Here is a 27498-nt window from a genome sequence, read left to right on the forward strand (position 1 = left end):
TTTAACACTTTACATACACTTGATTTTGAAGTGTGACCAGAAGAAATAATGGTTTACCTAAAAAGGTTGGTGGCCAGTTGTCTATGGTTTGATACTGAAATGATTAATCTGTGGCCCTGAGTAAACAAAGGTTGATACATGCCTTGAATGTTATTGAGATAAAGGGGTTTAAGATAACACAAGCAACTGCTTGGCTTGTTTTAGGAAGTAGAATAACACTCATTTAAGTTACATATATTATATGAATAAAGCTTAGATTGATACTTCCATTTTGTTTGTTTGTCATTTGAAAGTGATCATCCCTTTGAGTTCAGAACGAACTCACAGACAAACACTGTCATAATGAAATTACCTGTTTGTTGCCTAGCGCCTGCTCCGTGCCTGACTGTGTCACATCATTAAGGTCATGTTCACAACTCTTCAATTTGCTGCCAGGAAAACAAGATAAACAATGTTTATCTCCCCCCTGGCCTCAGAGGAGGGACAATCTCCACCTGTCTGACTTCAGCTGCAATCTACATCTGAAGAACAGACATTTGACTTCAACGGACTGACTGCTAACATTATGCCAGTTCATGTCAGTGGCACAGATGGGCTCCAAGCCGACATAGTCAGTACCATTACCTGTCATGTCTAATGCAGCATGTTTGGATAAGACCTGAAGGGTTGCTTTTGGCAGTGTGCTCTGACATTTAAACATCAGAAAACGACTGACATGTTGGTGTAATTATTGGTCAAAATGTAAAACTTGATGGCAACCTGCATTATTCCTATGAAAGGACATTATTACTTAATCTGGCAGCAAGAGGGATCAAAACAAGTTTTTGCATTTTAAGATAATTTCCCTATAATTGGTTCAAATTACACTTTTACTTCTGACAAACCACACCGCTATGGATTACTGAGGGTCAAACTAAGCACTGGCCCAGGACCTGAACCTCTTTGTAAAGTTACTGTTAACAGTTATTGTTGGATGATCAATCAAACAACTATAAAGAGAGGCAAAATGACTACAAAGCCATGCATAACAGCTATTAAGAGAGGCAAAACCGCAGCAAAGAGATACAAAATGATGACACGAAATTACCACAGAGGGATGCAAAACAACCACACAAAGACACAACATGACTATAAGGAAATGCATAACCTCCAAGAGACGCAAAACAAACACACAGAGATGCAAAATGAACACAGAGACAGAAAACAACAACAAAATTCTAAATGACCACAAAGAGGCACCACATGAACACAGAGACAAAAAATGACTACAATAGGATACAAAACAACCACACAGGGACACAACATGACAACAACCAGACACAAACCGACGATGCCTGAATGCCTGCCTGTGCGGTTGCTTCCACAGAGAACAAACAGCTCATTTATTGTTAACAATCTCCATTTTAAAGTTCTCCTAACCATCTCTCACCATTGCTCCCAAAGCACGTGTAATCCATGCCTGTTTAACCCCTCTTATTACAAGACCCTTAGACAGGCTGAAAAGAGACACTGACGTAGTGACAGGTTGCTTTGCATAAGCCCCGAGTACTCGCCTTAGAGGCTTTCCACCCTGGAAACTTGTGACCCATCTCCACTGATATCCACGGATCTGTAATATCCTTGGTATAAATGGGCCAAATTTCGCTGACAGCAGGAGAAGCTGGCCATGGTGTCACTGGTTAATCTGACGTGACAATCACTACTGACCTGTCTGTCAGACTGAGCAGTAGGTAATAGTGAGTAAAAGGCCATGGCTGTGGAGCCTCGCATGTGATGGGGTTGCGATGACAGGCTGAGGGAATTGTGGGAAAGAGCACTGGCCCCTCCAGAGCCAGGGGGGACAAACACACCACAGCTGTCGCTGCCTGGACGATGATGCAAGTAGCCAAAGTCCTGGGAAGCTTTCCCATATGTCCACGCTGTCTTCCAGCATCATCAGCAGCAGACTTTCTCTTTTGATTTGTCTTCAGTGCTTAAATCTGAGGAGCCAAGGCCACCAAGAAAAGCATCAGCACAATAGCAGAGCGTGTTGTTCACTAAAAGAGAAAGTGTACTTTTTGTTAAATGGTTTTGCTTTTGAGTGTTTGAGTTGCTCTATTTATAAATAGATGCTTGCTTGTTGGAGGCACTGGCAAAATGCCATGAGATTCAGTTCCTGTCAAATTCCAGAGGCATGTGGGAAAAGTGGGGATTTTTTAAAGCTTTTTGCTGCACAATGAGATTTTTTTTTTTTCCTCTAAAAAAGGCTTGACTCTCTTTGAGGGCTTTAAAAACATCTGTCACACGTGTGCCAACCAGCTCATCATAACAATACATATAGATGTGTTCTGAGGAGTGTTGATATTATGTGGGATTTTTGTTGTATTAACCCACAGCCAGACATAAGAGACAGACGTTAAATTCTATGAATACATCTTCATCTTTATTTTGTGACCAGTAGGCTATACTCTACATTAACTGTTACAGTCTAGTTTGGAGAGGGGACCCTGTGCCCTAATGTACAAATAGCCACTAAACTATTCATGGTTTTGGAGCTCGCTGAATCCACACTGAAAGCGCTGCCCTATCCTTTATGTCCTGTATTCATTTAGTAGGCTGCTTGTGCGTCTCAAACGATGCGTCACATGAATAGGCGCGGTTTAGTGCGCAGCGCAACTCCCCAAATAGTCCACATTTATCCGTCAGTGCACTGAGAAACAAGCACTTGGGGAGCAGCAATGTTTATATTTTATAACTTTTTTTTTTTTTACATTTGATAGTTTTGGAGTAGAAGTTTTTTTAGCCTCCGGCGATGCAGCACGCATCTATAGCTCTTCCTCAGCGGATCATTCTTAAACAGCAACCAGTCAAGAGCCCCAGTGAGTTGTTGGCAGCTCTGATGTGGTGCAGCTGCAACAGCCTCGATCTAAAACCGCTGGACAGAAGCCGAGCGCAGGTTACACATATCCAAATATGCGCGTAATTGGAGTGCACTGGCGAGGCGTCCCTTGCACCCCCAACGTTACCGAGTTAACGTTGTCGTGATGTTTAATACTTCGGGAATTGAGCTCACTTTTAACAAGAAAGAGGATATTTCCGAAGTTATCAATGGCACTCTGCAGTTTTGGTACACCGTCACCACCAGTCCCACAACCATGGGGAACGAGTCGTGCGGGGAGCAGCTGCTGGATTTCGGGCGCCCGGAGAAGATCATTATCGGGGTGATGTTGGCGATCATCACGGCGGTCACCGTCATGGGAAACACGCTGGTGGTGATCGCAGTGTGCGTGGTGAAGAAACTGAGGCAACCTTCAAACTACCTACTGGTATCCCTGGCAGTGGCTGACCTCTCGGTGGCAATAGTTGTGATGCCGTTTGTGATAGTGACAGACCTCACCGGGGGCAAGTGGCTTTTTGGAGACGTGTTCTGCAACATCTTCGTCGGCATGGATGTAATGTGCTGCACTGCCTCCATCATGACCCTGTGCGTGATCAGCGTCGATAGGTAAGTTTCCAAAGTTAGCAACTACAGCTGCTCTGACATTGAAGCCTGTAAATTAGTAATGGCACGAAAATTACGCACGCTTTGCGCCCTGCGTTTAAAATGAGGTGGGGAAGACACACGTATGGCCTTTTATAAGCTGCTCTAAACTACTTCAGTGCAGTGAGGGCAGAAACAGATCAAATGTCACACGAAGTAATGGAGGCATGAAGTAACTGGGTGCTATTTAATGGCATTTAAACTAATCACAGATCAACCATTCTTCTGATTATCTGTGCGGTTGAAACCACTGAACCAGAAAATTAATACGCAGACTGTGATTAATTTATAGTACGCTTAATTAATTAGCTTGACCGGACAATGGGCAGTGTTCCCTGTAATTACACGCATTTAGGATCAGTTCAGCTGCTATGACTTTGATACATGATTTACCATCGTCCTTCATCTCTGTTAAGGGCACATAGGTCGCACCTGCGCTCTATTATTACGCCTCCCTAACTATAAAATCTGGATATAAAAGCTGCTGGAATACAATTAATACAGAGAGTGCAGAAGGTAAAGTTCACTTCTGAGAAAACTGAGCTACAAATGCTGCTTTTCTGTCTCACTGCATACATAAATATGAGGTCTACTGGTGTTTTGCAACAACATTATTCCAAAATTATTCATGAAAGTTAGCTCCCAAATACCCCACTGTGAGTTGCTTTAAATTCAACATTAGAAATGGAGAAAGAGAAGCCTGAGCACTCATCTCCATCCAACCCATCAAGATCCACTCACAGGTAAACTGCAGCTCCTTGGAGTCACTGCTCCTGATGCCAGAGCTGAGCCTGATAGCTTGTGACATGTCCACTGCTCCCACTATGATCCACAATGAAATAAAAGACAAGTGATCAGTGCCACTGTTCTGCCTCAGTAACCATAATAAAGACAGAAGCTCATTGTGGTATTTATGATTTGATTATTTCTTCCTGCTCGCCTATCAGGCGTTATTACCTCAGTGCATTACACCCAGAATTACACGTTCCTTTTTGTGGATGCGCTGAGCACAAGGAAATTAAGTACGCATGAAGAGCTAATGATATTATGGGAGAAACTGGATCACAGATATCAGGCTGTGATATAGTGTGATTGCTCCAGCCAGCTGTGGTGAAGCAGACAGATGTATCAATGTGTTTTTGGGCTGGTTGGAGGGTAACACGATTAGTTGGATACAGCAGGGATGTGCAGAGGATGTTAGAGGGGCAGGAGCCCAAATTCATGAAAGTACAAACAATTAAATAAATATATGCCTTCTGAGACACTGTTAAAGGGATAATGCACCCTAAAGTAAGCCAACAGACGAAATGGTATAATCATCATCACACACACACACACACACACACACTTACACACATACCCACACTCACAGTAACTACAGAAAATGAGCTGATGGTGACATGGACACTGTTTATTTTTTAATAACAATTTATCCTAGCAATACCCTACACAACAATCCAGTAGCATGAATGGTTATTAAGTAAGAAACCTAAAATAAAAAAAATTGCAGTTACTATTTAAGTCCATTAGCCTGTATGAACATGCAAGCATATGCAAACATTATCGCGTTCTGTCACCGTAATAAGGCTCGAACACAGCGCTCGCTGCTGCGGCAGGAAACCAGGAGGGAGGAAGAGTAGAGGGCATCAGACCAATCTCCGGATCTGATATTTTGATTCAATCAATATATTTGTTTGGCAGGGCAGGCTGTGTGCAAAAATAAAAACAACAAATAATGGGCTCTTTCTTTCTAAAAGGCCTAATGGCAGGTGCCCAAGCCCCCCTGGGAGGTCTATCTTTGCAGTTGTATGGGGTAGAGGCTGACATCAAGAGCATGCATCAAGAGGTTAGGTTAGAGGTCAGAGAGGTCACAGTAGTTATTGAAGACGGACAGAGTGTAGTTTCATCATCTGTGGCTCACTCCCCAGTCAGCACCAACACATGGTTCTGCCACATCCGCCTTTAGAGATATCATGACTTCAGCAGATATACAAGGAGGAAATCATCTACATTAAATAGAACTAACCTGAAATAAACAGTGTCAATGTATTAAACCAGACCTCTCTTTATATTCCAGTGGAGGATAAGAAGTATAGTGGCAAACCAGCGCTGTCGGGTCTGATGGGCGTTGCTGTGAATTGCTCATACCATATACTCAGAAAGGACAAATGGACCCACTTGTGAGCGAGCATGTGTGAAAAGACTGGGTGATTGAATCTGCTACCATGAAATCAAAGTGGGAACAACCACCAGATCACAATGTCTAAAGGATCTCTTCCTGCCTGTTGTCAACCGGTATACTAACTGAGGATTTCCATTTCAATCGGATGTCAGTTAAGGATTATTTTCTTCTCCACACAGAATGTTCAGACAGTTCTGTAAACAGTTTTCGCTGATCTCCATGAAAACAGTCTTGTTGTCATGGAACAATGCAGTGTGTGTTTGGCATAGAATTCGCAATGGGAATCATAGAGATAATTCATTAGGATGGGGATTGCCAATTAGGCACATGATTAGCTCTAATTAGACCCCATTTAGGATTCCCTTACAACGCCATGCATTGCAAAATAAAGCTCTTTGCTGCGAGTGAGGCTCAGCGTTGAACAACTTTTCTTTGTGGGGGTCATACAGTTCCTGAAGACTATAGGTGCCCTATTGCACAGAGGGATATTGATTTTCTCTCAGAGCTCCTTGAGGTTTGCAGGGAAGATGCTGCACTGTATATGCCAATATGGACAATGTGGTGCTATAGGAGAGTGGTCCCTAGTGTATGGGGCCAATGAATTTATGATCCTGCAGGGACCTGACAGGCTTTGTTCGATGCTCTCAGAGAGGTAGTTGTTATCCTGGTGGAATACTGCACCTCTGACACTCACCATTCACTCGAACATGACAATCAGTGGCAGATTTAAACCACATGGGGTTTTGAGGCAAGAATTTAAATGATGAAGATTTAAAACTACTTTTTGATACAGGACCCTTGTATTTTAAAAGTCAGGGTCTTAGTGACAGAGTTACTCTAGTGATGTAGTATTATATACACCCTAACCTCTATAAAGGTGGGAGACAAGAGATACATTTTAAAAAGAATGATTGAAATCAGTGCAGTAGAGCGTGATCTATCCTGACTTTTAGTCTTAAGCATTAAGACAAAACACTAAATCCTCATATTGCAAGTCAGTCGTGTCTTTTGTCAGAGCCTCCCTGCCTGGTAAATGTCTTTTAAACTCTACGCCTTCAGAAAGCTCCCTGAAGACTAAAGAAGACTTTTCTTTTCACAGACTAAGTAAATACTTACTGTTACAAGTGCCCCTTTAATAATGCAGGACCTGTTTAAAGATGATTGTAGATGTGAATTTAGTGTTGAGATATATACAGTTAAATAAATCACCACAACTTCTTCTTGTGTTGTGCCTTCAGCTGCATATTTTTCAAATTTTGTACCTTTTAACGATATTTTAAATATTTATACTAATGTTTAAATACTTTTTAAAGGACTGTTTATATTTTCTGAGCAGACCATCTAAACAGGTAATGATGGTTATGCAACAAAAGCATTTGCAGTCGCAGCAACATTTTGGGGGAAATGTTTGTCGCTGTGGTTAGGGGGTTTGAAGCAGTTTCTTCTCATGTTAGCATTTGGGACTTTTCACTCAACCCTACTTAATGTGTATTGTATATGTGTATGCGTATTATGAATCTAAAAGAGATAAACTCTCTTTTCATTTTCACTAATAAACAATTAATCCTACATTATTTCCAAATCTTAATGTCCATCTACTGCCTCTTTTTGCAATATGCACTATGCTTAAAATAAATGCAAGCTAGTGACAGACCTGAAACAAAAGGTTACCTGTCATGTAGCCTAGGTTACATGGAAATGACTCATCAGTGGTATTGACTTTGTACCGTATGTGCAAATGCTGATTTATGGCTGTGAAAGCCATTCTTATGGTTGAGTACCCATTCATCACCTCCAGCCTCTTTAAGTGGAGTTCCAGCACTGCAAATTGAACCTAACACACCACAGCATTGACCCAGTCACAGCAGCCGAGTCCAGTCTGAGTGTTGTGAAGTGAATAAGTTATATACCCAAGGCCTCCTGTCTAACTGAATGTAGGTCTGCTTTTTCACAAGACATCCCAGTATGCACTTTCAGCAGATGCTTAGCTGCTTTCATGCCCACTTCCCTAAAAAGTTAGTATCCCTTTTGGCTACAGTCAGTTTTTACCTTCACTGAGAGTAATATGTTGTATGTTCAATAATTCAAATATCAAATATAAATGATTTATTCACAAGTGGGAGGAGAGGGTCGTCCTTTTTTTTCTTAGTTCCTCAGACGTCTAAGAAAAGACAGCACTAGAGGAACGGAGGAGGAATGGTATAGCAAGAGACAGATGCTAGTTAAATTTGCACAAAATCAAATGGAGCCTGGCTTAACTATCAGTGAACTTGTGGAAGAGGGATGGGATGTAGGTCAAGAAAAAAATATCATGTAACTGCAGTAAAGTAAACTTTTCCGCCAAGGTTCAGACTAAAGAAAACACAGTGTAGGTGTGATCACACCCGTAAGCTTCTGCAAGGGATTTGAGGCAGGAAATCACGCTAGCTAGGGCCCTTAGATGGCAGCAGGATTAGCCACAGCCTTCACATCCTTTCTGCCAACTGGTGTGTCAATGATGAGCCGAGTTCACACACAGCTCCCACGTCGGCCCGCCCTCCACATCTGATAATATTTTTGTGAGGTTGGCGCGTAAGTTTGTCCCAGGAGAGACGGCGCTTTCTTAGTGCAGCTGGGGAACATCAACCCACAGCAGCAGACACAGATGACTTGACCTAGCTGACGCATCCTCAGGTAATGTGATGTGACGCCTAAGCTCCACTCTCTCAGGCACTATTCACTTCCCACTTGTCGGCCACCTCGCCGAAATGTGGAGGATTGGACATCTCCTGCTAGGGCAGTGCGATCAGATCAAAGCCAGTTCATGCTTATAAAGGAATTCTAAATGAGGACAGAAAGTGTGCTTCGGTACTAAATAGGATTTTAGGCTGAAATCTTAAATCCTGTGATCACAACCAGTGTACAGAGAGTGCTACATTTTAGAGGCTTTAGATGCCACAAAAGACACATTTAATGTTACAAGCTACTACAACTGTTTCATATGGAGAAGACAAACCACTCTCATCTTTAAAGATGAAACAATATTTAAATTTAAAATCCATCACTGCCCATATCCTGTAAACAAGCACTTCTTCCAGAGCAAAACTGCTGTCAATGAAAATATTTCAGAGCACCATGAAATAAAAATGCTGGTAGAAGGCAAGTTAATCATTGATAAGTGCTGCTTGTACTATCAACCGCAGCTCAGTTTCTGTCCTGTTTGACTGTCTGCCTGACTTACAGAAGCACGTGAAGTGAAAGACAAATTGTCGCAGATCATGTGATCGGATAGGGTGGTGTGTGTGGGAATGGACCCGAAGGGGTTTGAGATGTCTGAGAACAGAAAATCAAAGGAAGAGAGCAGAATTGTGGCACTGGCTTGTTGTTTGTCTCTTGACTTTGTGATTGTTCTTTCACCAGAGTATTGTCTCTGAGAGTTATAAGGTCACTGCAAAGGCTTTTAGGTGACTGCACACTAGAGATCTAGCTCTATAGCTGATTTCAACAATTTCCAGGTTTTTAGATTTTGTGTTTATGCACTGCTTCGTGCATTGCAATGGACGAGGGGCTTGGGCTCTGTCTACCTCCTGAAGACATGTGGAATGAAAAGAACAAAAAGAAAACATTACCAAGCATATATGCATATGCCATATGTTTGTGCAAGCGCTTACTATTCCAGGACTCTTATTTTAAAACAATCTACGATATACAATGTCTTCTAAAACATACAGAAAGAAAAGCAAACATGGATGGTTTATGACTGCTCAAGTCAATCATTCAAGCTAACTAAACACTAATAAGGGTACAATAAATTATAGAGGGGCCTGTATTTATTCAAAATGTAAATTACACTCTTTATCACTGTCTTGTGATGTCAAATGACATACATGCTTGCATGTTGTGACCAAATATTTCCCATACCTACTTGCCGCAAGACATATTTGCATAGCCATCAGCAGTTTGGTTTTGATCCTACCAGCTGGCAGATAAGTGATAACAGAAAGTGAAGTGCCTTACTAGAGGTAAACCATAGAGCACGGTGTGGCTATCATGCATCCCATTTTTTTCCACCCTTGTAATTGCATTCTCACTGTTCTCTGTGAAAGGATCCTCAGTGAAGGGCAGAAATGCAACATTAAACTGAATGTGAGCCGATAAACAGAACAAGAAGAAGAGAAAAAAGGATCCAAGACAGGTGTCTACAGGCACGCTAGCAACTCTGTGAAGCTTTTTTACTTAAAGCAGTGAGCTAAACGCTAATGTCTGCATGCTAAAATGCTCACAGTGGGGTGCCCTGGGTAGAGCTGGCACCCCAGGTACCAAGACTGAGTCCTTACTGCAGCGGCCATGGGTTTGAATCCGACCTGTGGCCCTTTGCTGAATGTCATTACTCTCTCTCTCTCTCTCTCTCTCTCTCTCTCTCTCTCTCTCTCTCCCCCTTTCCTGTCGTCAGCTGTCCTATCCAATAAAGGCAAAAAGCCCCAAAAACAAATTTAAAATGCCCACAATGACAAAGTAACAAGCCTAGAAGTTAAATGTTGGTCATCTTACTTACTTACGCTTTAGCATGCTTACATTAGCTATGGTTATAATTATAGCAGCAGTTTTTTATATAGATATTTCAGTTTGGGTGACTTTTGCCCTGCCTTTGGCCCTTTGAAGCTATGTGGAGAGCTTCGGAGGGACTTTATGGAAGAGAAAAATAACATTTGAAAGTGCTACGTGTGTCTAAACCACACAGAGATTCATGTGTCACTGACACATAGTCTGTCATTTGATTTATTTTGTTGATTTATTACTTGTCTCTGGAGGAAGCCACTCAAATCAGATTTGCCTACGTAACTAATCAGTGAGCTCTTGAACCAGATCCAGTACCGCATCATATTTGAATTGTAGCAGTGGTATTGGTGGATCAAAGACTAAAATGAAAATATGCAGCCAAAGTGCTTTCAGAAATGAAAATTAGGTTATGAAGGGAGTTGTTTTGGGTTGATTTTTTTAGTCATTTGCATGTCCCTGGGAAAACACCATCTGACCTCAATTTGATGTTTCTGTTTCACTTCACTGAACTGAAATAATAGACAGTTCTTGATGTTTTGAGGGAGTTTTTACGAACTTACGGTTAGAAACCCTAAATTCCTGAAAAGCTGGGGATAACCAACTTTTATACGTCAGCAGCAATATTGGTATGTCGCACTTTGCCGTACAATTTGACACTGAGGATGATGGATTAGTAACCAGTACACAGATAAAGATCTGAGTTTTATTTTGCGATTCCCAGCTTGTCAACCTATTTACCCAGCAATCTCCAGGGGCAGGAAGAGGAAAAGGGCAAAGTGCTGAGTGACTTTATTGTGGCATAAATCATGCTTTGTGTTTGGCATAATAAAGGTGGGGTCCATTATTCATCAAGATAGTACAAAGGGCCAATGAGCATTTACCAAGCAGTGAGATAATGGGTTTCCTGTTGATGGAGCTGAGAGAAAACACACACACACACGCGCATGCTGTGGATTGTAGATAACATACTTTGAAACATTTAGCATATTGCTGCTACTGCGGAATAACTATGCAACTCAAGTTTTGGCATTCGGTTCATCTGTGCACATGAACTGAATATTTATACGGTTCCTTAAACCCGGCAGCGTGAATGATCTTATAAACAATTCCTGACAAGGTAAAGGTCCAGTGTGTAACATTTAGGAGCATCTGTTGGCAGAAATGGAATATAATATTCAAAGGTATGTTTTCATTTGTGTATAATCACCTGAATATAGGAAGCGTTGTGTTTTCATTACCTTAGAATGAGCTGTTTTTATCTACAGACACATCAGGTCACCTTTCATGTCCACTGTGTAGAGTTCATTATTTTCCCACAGTAACCCAGAACGGACAAACCAAACACTGGCTATAGATTGGTCCTTTTCCGTTTTTTGTGAGTTTTTCGGCCACCGTAGTTTCTCCTACACAGCCTGTTCTCATTCCCAGCTCGTCAAATACAGACACCGGCGATGTTCAGTTGGTTGCAATCTGACCAATCTTGTGCATCTATGTGTATTTATGTTTAGAGGGAGCAAAGTGTCTACATTCGAGCAAATGCTGTAATGTTGCCAAAGGCAACAGCTTTTCAAGGCAATCTCTTCAAACATGCAGACATTAATCAATTGCCTCATATTTCTCTGCCTTCATCGCTCTGCATCAATTGTAGTTGTCAGTTAATTCTAAACTCATTATCCAAGAGTATTATATGATGAAAATGTTCATTGGAGTTCAATGTGACTTTGTGGCTAAAATTCTTCTGCTTACCCAGGTCAGGTAGACTTGGTGATTTAACCCCCAGCACAGTTTGGAGTTTGTATTCCAGCTGGGAAATAGAAAAAAATTAGTTATGGCAACCCATTGCTGCCAAACTGCCCTTGAGCAAGACACATGAACCTCAGAGCTGACCACTAACTGGGTCACTGCACTGTTGGCAGCCCTACACAATTTGAAATGCCTGTGTTTGTTCATGTGACATACTGGGAGTAGGAACATTCCAGTCACCAGCAACATCAAATGTAATCCAGTGCATTAACATTTGAAGTTCATTCTTGACCAAAGGAAAACAGCAGTTGACCAAAACAATTTCATCACAAGGTCTATTAGTTGCTGTTTTTGAGCTTTCAATTAAATTATGCTTGATTAGGAAGCTCCAGAAGAGCCACCAATGGACCTTGTAATGAGACAAGTGTAGCAGCATCTTTGATGACCACTTTCATACTATGCTGACAACCGAAACCAAGTTTTTTAGGGAGACTCGCATGTTGGTCAGTTTACCTGTCTAAATGAAAATACGGACACCCATATGATCTAACTGTTCTAATGATCTAATCTAGATTTTTGCCTTCAAAGCTCCATTGTAACACATTGGCATATAGTTTCTATATGTAGAGTAGGAAACTTACATTATTCAAAGTGTAAAGACTTTGAAAATATATTAACTTGCAAGTGCTCAGAATGTCAGAGTGTATTTACTGTTATATGCAACTCCAACTTTAAATCTGTGTGTAAGTTTGTGTAAATTTCAGTGACCACTTGAAGCACTACTCTAACATAACTTGCCTCTGACCCATGTCTCACTTTTGAGTTAGTTGTGAATGTGCAAAGATCTAGCAGGCACACATTGATGATTTTGGTGTCAATCTCCCAACAAGATTAAGAGTCTACAGCTATGCTAACTGCTCTGTGAGGCTGTACTTAAGCACAGTAGTTTTTGAGCTAAATGCTAACATCAGCATGCAAATACGCTTGGAATAACCATGCTAACTTGCTGATGTTTTGCAGGTATAACGTTTATGTTCACATTTGTTTAGCCTATCTACATTTTTAATTAGTAATAGCATAAAGTACAGCTGATAGGAACGTCATTCGCAGGTACTGTCTGGCCATAAACCAGAGTAATGGACACATTGAAATTTTGACCTGATGATTGCATTAGATGAATGATGATGAGTAAAAGTCAGGGGTCAAAATATTGTGCCAATTCATCCTGTAGATGTGGAGACATTTCACTGGATAAGTGGAAATGTTGGCCTGATGGTGGTGCTAAAGCAAAGATCAGGGATTTATTAGTCATTAGGGTTCACCCTATGGGGACCATGAATAATATTACAAAATGTAATGGCAATCCATTCAGTAGTTGTTGACATATTTCAGTCTGGACCAAAGGGGTGGAACAACAAACAGTGCCATCCCTAGAACCAAGCTTGCAGGCTAAAACATGTGCACTATATTTACCACTGCAAAGTCAAAACTGTAGTTTTTTGTAACTGTAAGACACCTCTTCAAAAGAACCACAAGTTCTTCGGCTCCACTGATAAACCTCAACATATTGTAGTGTATGGTAATGTGGAGCCAATGATCTGGCAGGAACAGATGAATAATTTTAGTGCAACTTAATCACTCCCAAATCTCGTGTACAGATCCTCAGATGAATTTAAAGCCACTAGGCTAGTGATATTTAGTCCATAGTATACAGAATATACTGTAGCTATTGAGAATTATGCACCTGAATTTCTTTAGCTCATATCAAGGTCATTGTGCTGTTTAGCATTATTACTAGATTGATCTTTCCCATCATTATGTGCACTGTTCTGTGACCTTTATTTCACCGGATCAGTAATATCAGTATTATTACTTTGTTGGTACAGCTGTGTTTACTCACCTGTAATGGTATTGTTTCTGTCTGTCTTTCTAATTAGCCTGTGTGAAGATGAATCCTGAAAATGTACAAATTTGATACTGTACATTTAAATGTGCTTTGCCGGTAGAAAGTGGCTCAATAACTTAGAATGATTGTCTCCCTCTTACTGCTTGTAGGCAAGATAAACAGCAGTAAAATTGCTCTTGTAATGAATATTCCTGTCATCAGTCATAGTTTTGTCTGGTTAGTGTGCTATGTGCTCAGACAGGAACATAGATTCCATCTCCATATCTTATGTTCTGATCTTGTCATCTGGTGCAAAATCAAATTATATTCAATTTACATGGTCCACCTGAAAAACATTAATATTATATATTATGAAAGCAGTAGCTGCTATCAACCCTTTTCGCTTGAATTCTTAAGTCTGGAATGGCAGAAAATACAATGTTCCCTTTGTGCAATTTTCTCATTTGTTTTATCTAAATGTTTCTATATAGAATACTAGTTAATTGATTGATTTATACGTATACGTTGCATATTTTCTATTAAAATGAAACCACCAGCATCTGGCTAAAGACTGAAGACATATATATAATAGATGCAATTAAACCTTTGAAGATCACAAAAGTCCTCAAATCTCCTGTGTTTTACTATTTAGGTTGGGAAAGCTGGAGCGCTAGTGTCATTGCCATACTAATTCCCCGACGCATCTGCCAGAGCAAAATTAAGCATCATGAGCTCAGATATATACGCCTGGTTCCCAGGCTACTGGAGAACACTTAATATGAATGTGAGTCTTGCATTTTTTGTTCATATTAAGTGAAAATGCCTTGGCAAAGAGTGCCTGAGTGCCTGTGGAGCGGAGCTGCATGCACAACCAGGCCAACATACAGCCACACACACAACAAACTGTGATGCACTGTGTTGTGACACCTTTCTATCAGAACCAGCATTAACTGTTTCAGCAGTCTGAGCTACAGTAGCTCGTCTGTTGGATTGGACCGCACAGGCCAGCCTTCACTCCCCACGTACATCAGTGACCCTTTCTCTGGTTTACCACTTCTCCTTCCTTGGAGCACGTTTGATAGGTACTGACCACTGCAGACCGGAAACACCCCACAAGAGGTGCAGTTTTGGAGATGCTCTAACCCAGTCGTCTAGCCATCACAATTAGGCCCTTGTCAAAGTCGCTCAGATCCTCACCCTGCCCATTTTTCCTGCTTCTAACACATCAACTTTGAGGACAAAATGTTCACTTGCTGCCTGATATATCCCACTCACTGACAGGAGCCATGATAACCTGATAATCAGTGTTATTCACTTCACCTGTCAGTGCTCACGATGTTATGGCTGATCAGTGTATATGGTCATTTATAAAAGTGGTTTCAAGCAGACCTATTTACCTGCATAGTAAACAGGAAAACCCCTAAGGCAGATTTATTTATAGCACACTTAAACAACAAGGCAATACAGAGTACTTTACATAAGACATAAAAAGGCATTATGAAAAGATATGTCAAGGATGTGGGGCAGTGTCTAAATTTCTTGTATTGTCTTGTCAAGTTGTATCAGCCTTTGAAGAGAGGTTCAAAAGATGTGTTGTGCAATAATACTTGGTGCTGGGTGAAAAAGAAACAAACGCTTATATCATTACATCTGTTAGTTATTATTTTGCAAAGCTTTATTATCTGGGCTTCTGGAGTGAATTCTTCGAATGCCAATTAATTTAGGAAGTTTTTTTCTTCTTCTATTTTTGGAAATATACATTGTAATCAGGAATATTGGCACTAAAGACATTTGAAGGGGTTCACTGTGCCCTAAAGAGATTAATGTTTCAACCTTAAAGAGTATCAGAACTACATCACAAAGATTCATATTTTCTGTGTGCACAAGATGAATTCATTAGAATTTGGAATAATACCAGTATCAGTTGCATTGTCTTGTTATCAGAGTATTTTTTTAACATTTCCACATCCCAAAAATAAAAGGTCAGTAAGAGAATATAAAGTGGAAAAAAGAACAGCCCTCAACATTTTCCTTTATGTTACATGGTAGTGTCTAGTGACTCAGGAACAAGTTGGATACTCCTCCTCACTGTCCTTTTTCATTTGCAGAGCCACGAAATGATGACATATAATAGTCCGTGCAGCTACTTCAGCTATACTAACTGCTGGCTAGATGCCAAATTGGAAAAGGGGAGCTGCCTGTGGTATCCTTGGTAACTAAAACTGTTCGACATTTTTTTCTAAAAGGTCAGAAGTAAAACGGGAGGAAGTGGAGAATTAGATTCCTCCCCCACATCTGAGACTTCGTCTAGGCTTATTTAGTCTTGGAGGTGTCCTTTGAGAGAGCGAGTGCACTCGGTGACAGAACCAAAGGGAAGGTGACAAAGATGGAGGGGCTCTTCACACTCACTCTCTCACATCATCATGACAGGAAAAAGAGAGGAAGATGGACTCGCTGGCACTTATTCACCTTCCACCAACTGACTTCAGTCATTGTATAATAATGAAGCGCGAGTTAGCACACTCATTAATATTTGAGAGGGCGTTTTGGGATCTCACAAAATGAGTTTTCAGATTTGGGGCTGTTAGTAGGATGCTGACCACAGTGAATGTACATATTGGTGGGCAGTTATAGCACATCACAAGATTCTTTCTAAGCACATTCCTCTGAGGCAGTGGCATACATGTACATATACATACTTAATTTTCTTGGAAGAAAGAGAGGTCTATAGAGGCTTTGTAGCTGCCATCATAATGGAAGTCCATTAAGCAATTGACAGGGAGCAAAAATGGCTAAATGCATAATAAGCAGGAACAAAATCCATTCAGAAAGCAACAGTTAATGGTACGAAGACTCTGTCTTGTTTATCTTAGCTTACTGAAAAACATTCTGGCCTAGATTCAGGGAAACAGTGCACACCACATGCTACACCACCCAAAAGACCAGAGACACAAGGTATGACTAAAGGCTTCTGTTGACTGATGAGCTTCCTAACAGGGCTGGTTAAAAAAATGAAGACTCTTTGTTGTTATGCATATGCAAATGTTGTGTTAATCTCATTATTTTCTTACATAAAAGTTATTTATATGAGGCCTTGAAAATTAGAGTTGTGACCAATTTGCTTCTGCTCCAGAACATTAACTACAATATGACCTAATCTTCTACAAATGTATGAAAGGAGACTAAATAACTAATGGGAATCTGCGCCCTCTGAAAGAAACAGGTAGTTCAACCAGGAGCGAACAACTGGAGAAAAAGAGATACTGGCAAACCCAGATACTGGCTGAAACATTTTAAGTTAATTAATAATTAACGCAGTGACGCTTGATGCTGACTTTTGCTTTCACTTCAACTTGCTCAGTTTGCAACAGCAAATACCCATTGGAGGAAACTTATCTGGCAAGGCGCAAAACGTTCATACTTTGTATTTCATTTCTTTATTATCAAAATATCTGATCTGGTTTCTTAAATGTAGAAGTCCTTTGAAAGCCTGATCTCCGCACCAACCCGATCCTGTGACTCTTCATCAATGTAGCATAATTGGGAGAACAATTTTGTAATATATACACACAATTTATAGGAAATATTGTAGTCCAGAGAGACAAGGAAATACTTGATGACTTGGAGTATGCACACTTAAAGAGAAGTGTGTCTCCAGTCTCTTTAATACCTCCTTAGTACACCATAGTGTGTAGATTTAGCCTGCAGCTGCAATCTTTTTTGGTGACACTGCCAGTCTGAAATGAGCATCTAACCCACACAAATGGATTTTGATGATCCTGCACATCCACTCGTGTTTTCTGTCCTTGCTGATTGCACCTCTGCTTAGGCTAAAGATGGATCGGCAAAACACTTTTTATTTACTATATCTATTTACATTTCTTAGACATTATTGTCATGATGTACTGTGTATTACGGAAAATATATTTGGATGTCTCTGTTCTGTCAAGTCTATTCCAAGCAGCTTTCCCAACTAATCACAAAATCCATATCATGCTGGGGAAGGAAAGGAAACAAGAAAACACTTATCTTATTACTTGTTGCATTTATAATATACTGACAGATCAAGAGATGTATGAGTGCTCCGAAGTATCTTGAGGACTGAAAGAGCTGAGAGTAGCTGGCTGAGGCTGCCATTATCAGAATGAAGAGGTCAAAACACCAGTGAAATATCACGGCCGGATGATCCACTGGGACAGGGTGTTAGAAGAGTGGAACTAAAAGAGAAGAGAACAATGTTAAATAATGTGTGTGATGGGATTTGCAAGTGTTTTTTTTTCCCTTAAACCTAAAATGAAATGCACATGCTGTTCTGCAGTAGAGTAATATATAGACAGATCAATGCAGGATATCCGTTGTGTGTTTCAGCTTGTAATGAAACCATGACTGCTGTGCTAACCAGAGACAGCAATAGAGAATAGCAGCAGTGGTTTAAATAAAGAAACGTTGTGAAAGTTGGTGTGGTTTCTGGTGTATCCTCACTTTGTAACCCCCATGTTTCTACAGTAGCCCAGAAGGGACAAAAGGGTTTTTTGCACATTTTGTGACCACTGTACTTTCTCCTTCACAGGAGGGTGAAGTGACTTTTGACCAAAAGATGTTTTACTTAAAGAAATAGTTTGACATTCTGGGCTTAGATGTTAGATGATAAGATCAACAGCACTCTAATCTCTCCTAAACATGAAGCTACTGCCAGCAGTCAGTAAGCTTAGCTTAGACTGGAAACACACAGAGGCAGGCTAACTGTTTCCTCCTGCCTATGAGCAGTAAACCGCTGTGTAAAAACAACACTTTATGGCTTTACAGGGGTTAAGTATAGGACTACAGGTGCACTGAGTCTCCATTAGTATGATGACAAGACTCCAGAACTACACAATGTGATAAACGATTTAAATGGATGTAGCATGTTAATCAGTGAGCCCTGTTTCTTGTCTTACACAAAATCAAGCTTTGTGGGGATTAGTGCAGGGTTGCAGTGCGGGGGTGTGGGTGTGTAACTACTGTGAAAAAATCTGAAGATATCATTTGTTTCTCTGATTCACCGGCTTCCTCACTACCACTGCTCCCTCTCCAGCTTCATAGCCCACTCGACCCCCGCTTCTCCCTCTCTCTCCGCTACTGGGTACTTCATGTTTAGTATTTAGACACAAATATAGTAACAATCCTCTCATCTAATTGTCCACAAGAAATCAAATAAGTGCCTTTTACAAAATGTCAGATTATCTCTTAAATGATTTTTTCCCCCAGATCCCCAGAAGATAATGTAGTGTCAAATTCACACAGCTTAATCAATTGCTGAGTTTGTGGTGGCGGAACATTCACATTCAACAGCGAAGGCTTGCACTGATGATGATTTGACATTGAAGTCATCAGGTTTCTAATCTACTACCATGAAGAAAAAACTGAACAGGTATTTGAAATTTCCATCATTATGTTGTTAGACATTAGTGTGTTTTATGGCACGATGCACCACTTTGCCTTTAGTGCAGTGGTTGCATCTTTGGTTGCCTTTTTAATCTGAGGATTATGTTTGTACACAAATGGTGTCAACAGTGTGTAATCTGCAGTTCAGTGTGTGTGCCCATTTCACAAAACTGCATGAGTGTTGCTTTATTTGTTCTTTGGTCAGTTGGTAATGAGGCTATTTCTAATTCGTGGACAACCAATTCCACTTCAGGCAGCAGCCAGGCGGGTGGAGAAGAGTTAATTAATCAGGTTTTCAGTTGCCATATCCCTTCTATTCTACACTATTCTCCACCCTTCTCTACTCTATTTTGCAGAGCCTGCAGGGTATTTGCTTTTGTTGTCCAAGGACACTCAGCTCTGATAGGGATGGACACGCTGACTGTTGAAAGGGGAATCCATTTATCACCGTGGCACTAATAGCTGCCCATCATCTCTATTGCTGTGAGAGCCAGTAAACCACCGACAGGGACAGGTGGTGTGCTGTGCGGCAAAGGCCAAAAAACATGTAAACACTGCTGCTTTACAACAATTAGGAGGAAATAAAACAGACATTGTAAAGGCATCAGGCCTTAAAGTCAGAAGGGGTGGAAGCGTCATTTCTGGGTGTACCTTTCAAGTGTACACAATGATTCTGTAAATAGCTCACCATTTAGAAAAGCTTACAACGGCAACATAACAGTATAAAGCAAAGCTTAATAGTTTTTAAATGGTAGTCAGAGGTGCCATCTGTGAGGGACTGAAAAACCAGAATATTTTTTTAGGGAGCCCACAGCTGGCCAGAGATCCTAAATCATGCTAAGGGTGATTATATATATTATCATTTTTGTGCCCCCCAAACACTTAAGATGAAAAGGGGAAGTATGAGAGACCCAGAACTGTCTACCATATAACAAAACTTACAGTCTACAGCCATTCAGTGCTTTGGGCTAAATGCTTATATGATCATATAAATGCTTATATAATGCTCACAATGACATTGCTAACATGCTGATGTTTAGCAAGTACAAAGTTTACTATGTTTGCCATCTTAGTTTAGGATGTTAGTATGCTAGCATTGGGCATTAGATATCAACACAAAGTACAGCTAAGGTTTGATGGGAATGTTTGGTCTGTAATTCACCTGGACCTGCTCTGGACCAAAGTGCTGACCAGGTGAATGACCGACATTGCCATCCCTAGAGCCATGTGGCTAAAAAATAATAAGGTTGAGTGCCTACAATTCACTAAAACCAAAAATGAATGAAATATACACCCAAACCTTGCATACAGCAGCCAACACAGCAGTATGTCTCTTCATTGGCGTGATACTAAAGTAATTAAAGAGTAGTTAGATAATTAGCTAACTCTATCTAATCTATGGCTAGATTTCACTAGGGGCAAGTGTGAACATAATGATAAGTCGGGAAATATGTGTTTTTGTAATTTGGGTGAATTGACCTGTTATGCTAAATGTCATAGTCGACTCAGGCAAGTGCAGTCCAACTCTCAAAATCTGAAAATGATTATTATTATATTATTTATTTTATCAAAAAGATATATTGAATGTTTAACAAGTCCTTAGTCATCTTGAAAGTATACACAATCTTCTTCTTTAAACCTTCTGGTAAACCTCTCTTTTGTTTAAGGTTCCAAGTAACTTCTTCTACTTGTAGGCTAAAATAAGTGCCAACAGTTATTCACACTTTATTTGACACAAGTCTGACCTAAGCTGAGAGTCCTGTGGCTGGAGTACATCTGTCCTGGGATGACTCAGTTTTGGCTTATGTAAGAGTCTAAATGAGATTTAAAAAATATTCCATCCTAACCTCATCCTGAGCAGAAGTCATAGGACAAAACAGAACCTGACCTAAACAGGTTGTAAGAAAAAAAAAAAAGTAAGGCTGAATTCTGTGCCAAGAAACAGATGGATTGCTCCATTGCTTCCTTGTTCAGGAGGAAATCTCAGCTCTGCTCATTTTGTGCAGTGTGCTATGTGAGAGATGCAGCTCAATTTCTGTCCTACAGAGGTTCCTCAAATAGAATAGGAGAGCTGAAGCATTCCTTGAGGACTGAGGTTGTTGTCTGATGTCGGAAAAATCCCAGAACTCTCACTAGACAGATTTGGTGCTCTTCAGTTGAGGGCATCTGAGAGTAAATACTTTTGTTGAATAAAACACAGTTTCATTTTTGTTTTCATTTATTTTTCACTTAAAGAGAAAACTAGGGTACAGAATACTGTACCCACCACCAAAAATCAATAAAAACAACAAGCTTTCATTTCAAATATTTTACATGTATCTGATATCCCTCCAACAACAAGAGTTTGCAATGAGCACAGTGAAAAATGAGCTGGCTGTTTTCAGATTTTCTCCTTTTTCAGCACTCTCATTCACTTTATGTAAAGCAAACCAAGCATGATGGCAGTGAATACACACTACTGACTGCTGGATAAAAAGCAGAGAAGCTGCACAATCTCAGCTTTCGAAGAGACAGTTCTTCAACAAAAATGCTTTGATTTCAGACGACGTCTGCATCTCTGTGCCCACTTCACTCACACAGATAGACAAAAAAAAAAGATATTCTCCAGAAATGGGCAGCACTACGCTTTTTCACAGGCTCATCTTGGATTGTCCTCAAGTGCAATGACATAGGAATTTTAAATGCCTGCAGTGAGATGAATGAGTGAGGATTCTCCAGTGGAAAGTTGCAGAAAAAAGTAATTTGACAGACTTTCTTTTTAGGAGAACCTGTTCTAAATTTATCACTCCTCCACCCAAAACCAACTGCAGCCTGGTAAATATTTCACCGTGTGTCCCCTCTCCCACATAAAAGGTTTGAGAGGTGCTCCTGGAGATGACTGACGATTGTTGCACACCAGGGCCCGTTACTGTGTTTCAGCATAGAAAATAGTTCACTTTACTGTGCCCTAGCTGGTAGCCTAGCGGAAGTAATGGAATTCTCCATTAGCTCAGGCACACTGTTTGTCTATGGCTGGGTAATCCCTGAGGACTGCTGCGACTGTGGATATGTCCCAAATCCTCCAGAGATATGAAAAAAAACCTTTAAACTCCCTGTGTGCGTCAGTGTTACTGTTTAGTGCATGGTGTTTTCTGGGATGTGATTATATTCTATTGCCACTGTTTGTTTTTTTTACCATTATTATGTGCTTCTCTAGAGGTGTGAGGTATCCCATGTTGTTTTAAATATGTTATGCATTTTATATAACATGATACAGTTTCGGATATTTTTGCATTCCACTCACATATTGCAGATACCATACTGAAAAATAGAGCCCCTTAAAGCTGCTATAATAAATATTTTTATATTGAAAATGGATAAAATGATTGCATGTAATGTGAGAGGTGTCACTCACCCACAGGAAATTATAACCTGATTTTGCCCAGTACAAAGACAACTAGCTGGTGAACATAGTGGAGCATTTAGTAGCTAAAAAACAGATATTTCCCCTCCAAATGAATGCTAATGTTTCACTGTGTCGGCTGGATATGTACATTTAACAACTGTTTGCTAACAACTTTCAGCTGTATCAATTTAAAATTTGATGTCAATCTTGTGAATATAGCTTGTTTCTGCTGCCCCCAAGTGGCCAAAAAAATCTGTTTGTCTGTTGTTTGCAGTTTTGATAATTCTTGCCCAATTTACGTTGCGTTTTACATTTACAATGCATTATTGACATACTTTACTGCATCGATTTATGTGTTTACTTCGTACATTGTAGTGCTGTCATTACTGGTTATGTATGTCACATTTTGCAGTGCTCTTTCATGTATGCTGTATCCTATTACTGGCTCATGGGGGTCAGTAAAGTTTAATCCCTTTGTATCAAAATGCACTAGATAAAACCAACTAGAGGTCCCACAGATGTTAGCATCAGCTCATCCTGCTAAAATACATGCTGGAAGCCGTGTACTGAAGAGTTAAAATGTGTTCTATCTTATCCAACTTGGCAGTTGTTTGTCTCCACAAGAATGGTGAGAGGATTTTGTATCATCTGAAAACAGCTCTGCCTTCTAAAGGGCCAAAGATGAGTCATAGTTTTGTAAAGAAGTGCCCTCCACTGTCCCACAAACACACAAATGTCCACCCAAATAAGCACCACAACCACCTTTCTCATTATTAAATAATGCATTCCGGGAGGAGTGTTGCATTACTGAGTTTTCATTATAAATTCCTAAGAATTCCCACAGCATGGAGTGTACCCATCTCAGGATCTGTCTTGTATCTATTTGACATTGCTCGCCTGGATGTGTTCAGTCCCTCCTGTAAAGCTTAAGTACATTTTAAGTGAGGGTTGTAAGCTTGGCAGAGCAGTGGTTGGAGGGATTGGTGGTTGAATAAACAGTAGTTCTTATGTAATATTCAGTTAGCACAACTAGCCTGAGCCAAGGGATCTTTAAGAAGGACATTGTATTAATGTGTTGCACTTGAATTTAGTTGGGAACCACAAAGTTATTGCCTAGGCTTCTGATATGTGATTTTTTTTTTCAGGAATGGTATTTATTCATATTCCCTTATATGCCATACCACATGTAACTTCCAGCAAACGTTTTTAATAAAAGGTTTTATTAGTTTATTTTTGACTGAAATGAGGTGTGTTGACCTTTCTTTCAGTTCTTGTGTCTATGCCACCATCCGTCCACCTGAACTGCCATGGACAACAAAATAATGACACCTGTCTCAGATGAATGATAGATGTTTCACCTGCTGTCATGGCAATGCTGACAAATTCTGATATGAGTCACATGCAAGTCAATTTTCTAAGGTGCCTATCAAATTTTGCATGTGGTGATTTAAGCTTTTTAAGATGATTAAAACCGATTTGTGTAATCTGTGTGTGTATGTGTGTCTAGGGGAACATAATCAAGTGCTTTATTGTCCTTTCAAAGTGATTCTGATCTAGATCAATACCACTGTGTGTTGTCACTTGTTACCAAGCTATAGTGTGCAGCAGAGATGCTGGACTAACAGCCCCCCTATTTTGTAAATCCAGTTAGCTTGTTAAAGTAAGAACTAAAAACGACTTGGATTAGTACTTTGTATTTGCACAATGTTGTTTCTGTACTGTGTGCCAGTAAAGTTTTTAAAAGAACTGGAATGGATTTCAGAGTCATTTTGGCATTAAGCGTGTTTGAAAACCAAGTTGTTTAATTAATGCCTGTATGTAGCAGAATATGAGATTCTACACAGCCACACGGCACTTGTAACAAGCACAAAACTGTGCTTTAAAAACATTGATGCGTAAAGATCAAGTAGCACTTTTAGACCTGACTTGTACCTAAAAGCCGATGATGAATTAAAGAATCCCGCCCAGGCTGACTGAGCTGAATTTGATGTTCACAGCGCTGATAGCATCACTGGTGGACGACGAGGCGAATTGGCCAGTGCTCCCTGAAGCTTTTTATCTTGATGAACAATAGAGTGGAAACCAGAAAAACAGCCGGGAGTGTCAAATATACAGCTTTTATCAGTGACGCATTTGATGCTGAGGAAGGCTGTGGGCATACAGCCAAAACACATACTGAGATGTGCACAAAGATTTATCATTTTGTGAGAATAGTGGCTATTTTCACAGTTTTGTACAAATTCCAGTCTTTCACACCTCACTTTATCTTTATTTTTCTGACACCTCCAGCTGCTATTTGAAACCACTGAGCTGCCTGTTTGATTGATAGTTCCCTCGTTACCCGCTAAGCTCCTCCGAAGCCAAAGAAAAGCAGCTAAAGACCCCCCCAGGCAATGACAGAGCTCATAACCTCTCATTGAGATGTCTGTCTTTGAAATTAGTGGATATGTACTTGATGCTTCACTGCTGTTTTATCTCAATGAAGACAGGCATTATATGTGATGGGTGAATAGCCATCCTTGTTTGCTATGATAAAGCTACTGTACTGGACAAGGTATTAAAGGGTTTCAGAACAAATATCAAGGTAGCTTCAACTGCCTTTAGTCATTTGTTGAAAACCTGCTTGGGAGTTAGTACTGATACTTCTTTTGTCTCCTTTCCTTGCAGATATCTGGGAATCACACGGCCCCTCACCTACCCAGCCCGCCAGAACGGTCAGTTGATGGCGAAGATGATCTTGGGAGTGTGGTTGGTGTCAGCTTCCATCACCCTCCCACCTTTCTGCGGCTGGGCTAAAAATGTCCACACAGCCAATGTGTGCCTCATTAGCCAAGACTTTGGCTACACCATCTATTCCACAGCTGTAGCCTTCTACATTCCTATGCTGGTCATGCTGGTCATGTACTACAAGATCTTCAAGGCAGCTCGCAAGAGCGGCGCCAAGCACCGCTTCACTGACTTTTCACGACGCGAGCGCCTCGAAACAGTGGCTAATGAGACGCTGCGAATGCAGGGCCTGAAACCGCCCGGTGTGGCAGAGGAGTGTGTAGCCTTGTCCCGCCTGCTGAACCGTGAACGCAGAAACATCTCCATCTTCAAGCGGGAGCAGAAAGCAGCGACAACTCTGGGGGTGATCGTGGGGGTCTTTGCTGTGTGCTGGCTGCCATTCTTCATCCTGTCCACTGCCAGGCCCTTTATCTGTGGAGTGGAGTGTAGCTGCGTGCCCATCTGGCTGGAGCGCACTCTGCTCTGGTTAGGCTACGCCAACTCGTTAATGAACCCCTTCATCTACGCCTTCTTCAACCGAGATCTGCGATCCACTTATCGCGACCTTCTCCGCTGTCGTTATCGCAACATCAACCGTCGACTGTCTGCCGTGGGAGTGCATGAGGCTCTAAAGGTTTAAAGCAGCAGCTTATATTTACTCTCCAGTAGTGTGGTATGATGGCCCTGTGCTTGTACACTTGGTGCTTAAAGGGCGACGTGTACTGTACACAGCAGGCCTGTAGATAAGACAAAGACTGACAGAATGGGAGTCACTGTTGGTGGCTCTATGGCACCGTCGCAAAGGCAGAAAGACAGCACGATCACTCTAGTGTGTGTGTGACTCAGTCATTCTATTTTGGGAAAGAAAATCATAGAGCGTACTTGATGGGCTATTCAAGTCGACACTGCTTTTGTGCATATGCCACAATTCTGTCCTGGCTCCGGATTTATGGTAGGATAATGTAGTGACAAAGGAAATGACATGTAAACACAATAAATCATCCTAGGGCTTTCAAACGGAACAGAAGGCAAACAGATTTCTGTATAATAACAAAATTGATGTTTGAAACATTTGTTTTGTTTTCATTGTCTTCTGAACATCTTCATCTAAACATGCATTTGAGCACATCCCAGATTCATTTCAACCAGAAAGTGAACACTTGGAGGTGTATTGTGCTTTGTGCCAAGATTAAATATAATTTATATCACTTTACCTTTAGTCATATCTTTCAATTTGGACCTCTGACTAAATTTAACAGGAGCACCTTAAATATGTCACAAATGTTTAATATGTGGTGATGCCAAGGGAATGGAGGTGTGTGGAAAATGGTGTTAAAATGCATCTTCCATTCATTAAATCTGAGTGTTTGTTGCTATAAAAAGAAACGGAAAGTGGTTTGTTTAGTGTCTGCATGAAACATATTTGTCTTACATGCCACTGTATACATAGATCATAAGAGATTTTGAGTAGTAAGTGACAGCTTGGCAGAAGTGTTTCCATGTTTAACTTTATCGCACACTTGAACTCAAAATGAACTAAATAGTGTATGTGTCAGAAACCATGATACTGTGGACTTTTTTCACTTGTTATTTTGCCTTCATTCCACATTCGGCTGCTGACCTTATTGGAACCTATTGAACTCTGCAGTTTCACTTTCGGAATTTACATGTTCTTGAGACTCTTTTGCTCCACTGGTTGTCAACAATGTTTCTATCTCCCTTTTGAACCAGGATGTGGTCACTGCCCTCCTGACCACACCTGAACTCTTTGGTGACCTGTATAAACCTGTGTCAAATCAGTCATCAGTCGAGCAGTGTGTGCTTTTTCTACCTCGATTTTTGAGAACACTGTACATTTCCTCCAAACAGATGTTCCGCTGTATTGCATCATTTTGTAATTAACTACTATTTTATATTGTGGAAGATCGATCTGTCGACAACTGCTCTGTGATTGCTCTGTCTGACCGCTTTGTCGTTACCTTCAGAAAGAAGCTGGGGAAGCGGCAAAACATTTCAACACTTTGTAAATAAAAAATCACTTGGTTAAAATGTCA

General features: G+C 40.6%; 1 protein-coding gene across 1 annotated transcript; it reads left to right on the forward strand.

Moving 5' to 3' along the window:
* Nucleotides 1–2646: 2646 nt before the first annotated feature.
* htr7c (5-hydroxytryptamine (serotonin) receptor 7c) lies at nucleotides 2647–27498 on the forward strand. The gene is made up of 2 exons (XM_051423603.1): nucleotides 2647–3484; nucleotides 25346–27498. Exons 1-2 carry the CDS (start codon nucleotides 3024–3026, stop codon nucleotides 26082–26084), a joined length of 1200 nt encoding a protein of 399 aa, XP_051279563.1. The 5' UTR covers nucleotides 2647–3023; the 3' UTR covers nucleotides 26085–27498.

Source organism: Dicentrarchus labrax, unplaced genomic scaffold, assembly GCF_905237075.1.
Source record: "Dicentrarchus labrax unplaced genomic scaffold, dlabrax2021, whole genome shotgun sequence".
Lineage (NCBI taxonomy): Eukaryota > Metazoa > Chordata > Actinopteri > Moronidae > Dicentrarchus > Dicentrarchus labrax.

What these genes read in the sequence shown, in the direction of transcription:
- htr7c (XM_051423603.1), top strand. Translation starts at nt 3,024, where the DNA reads ATGTTTAATACTTCGGGAATTGAGCTCACTTTTAACAAGAAAGAGGAT. An exon ending in TGCGTGATCAGCGTCGATAG is followed by an intron (nt 3,485 to 25,345) that starts GTAAGTTTCCAA and finishes CTTTCCTTGCAG; the next exon opens with ATATCTGGGAATCACACGGC.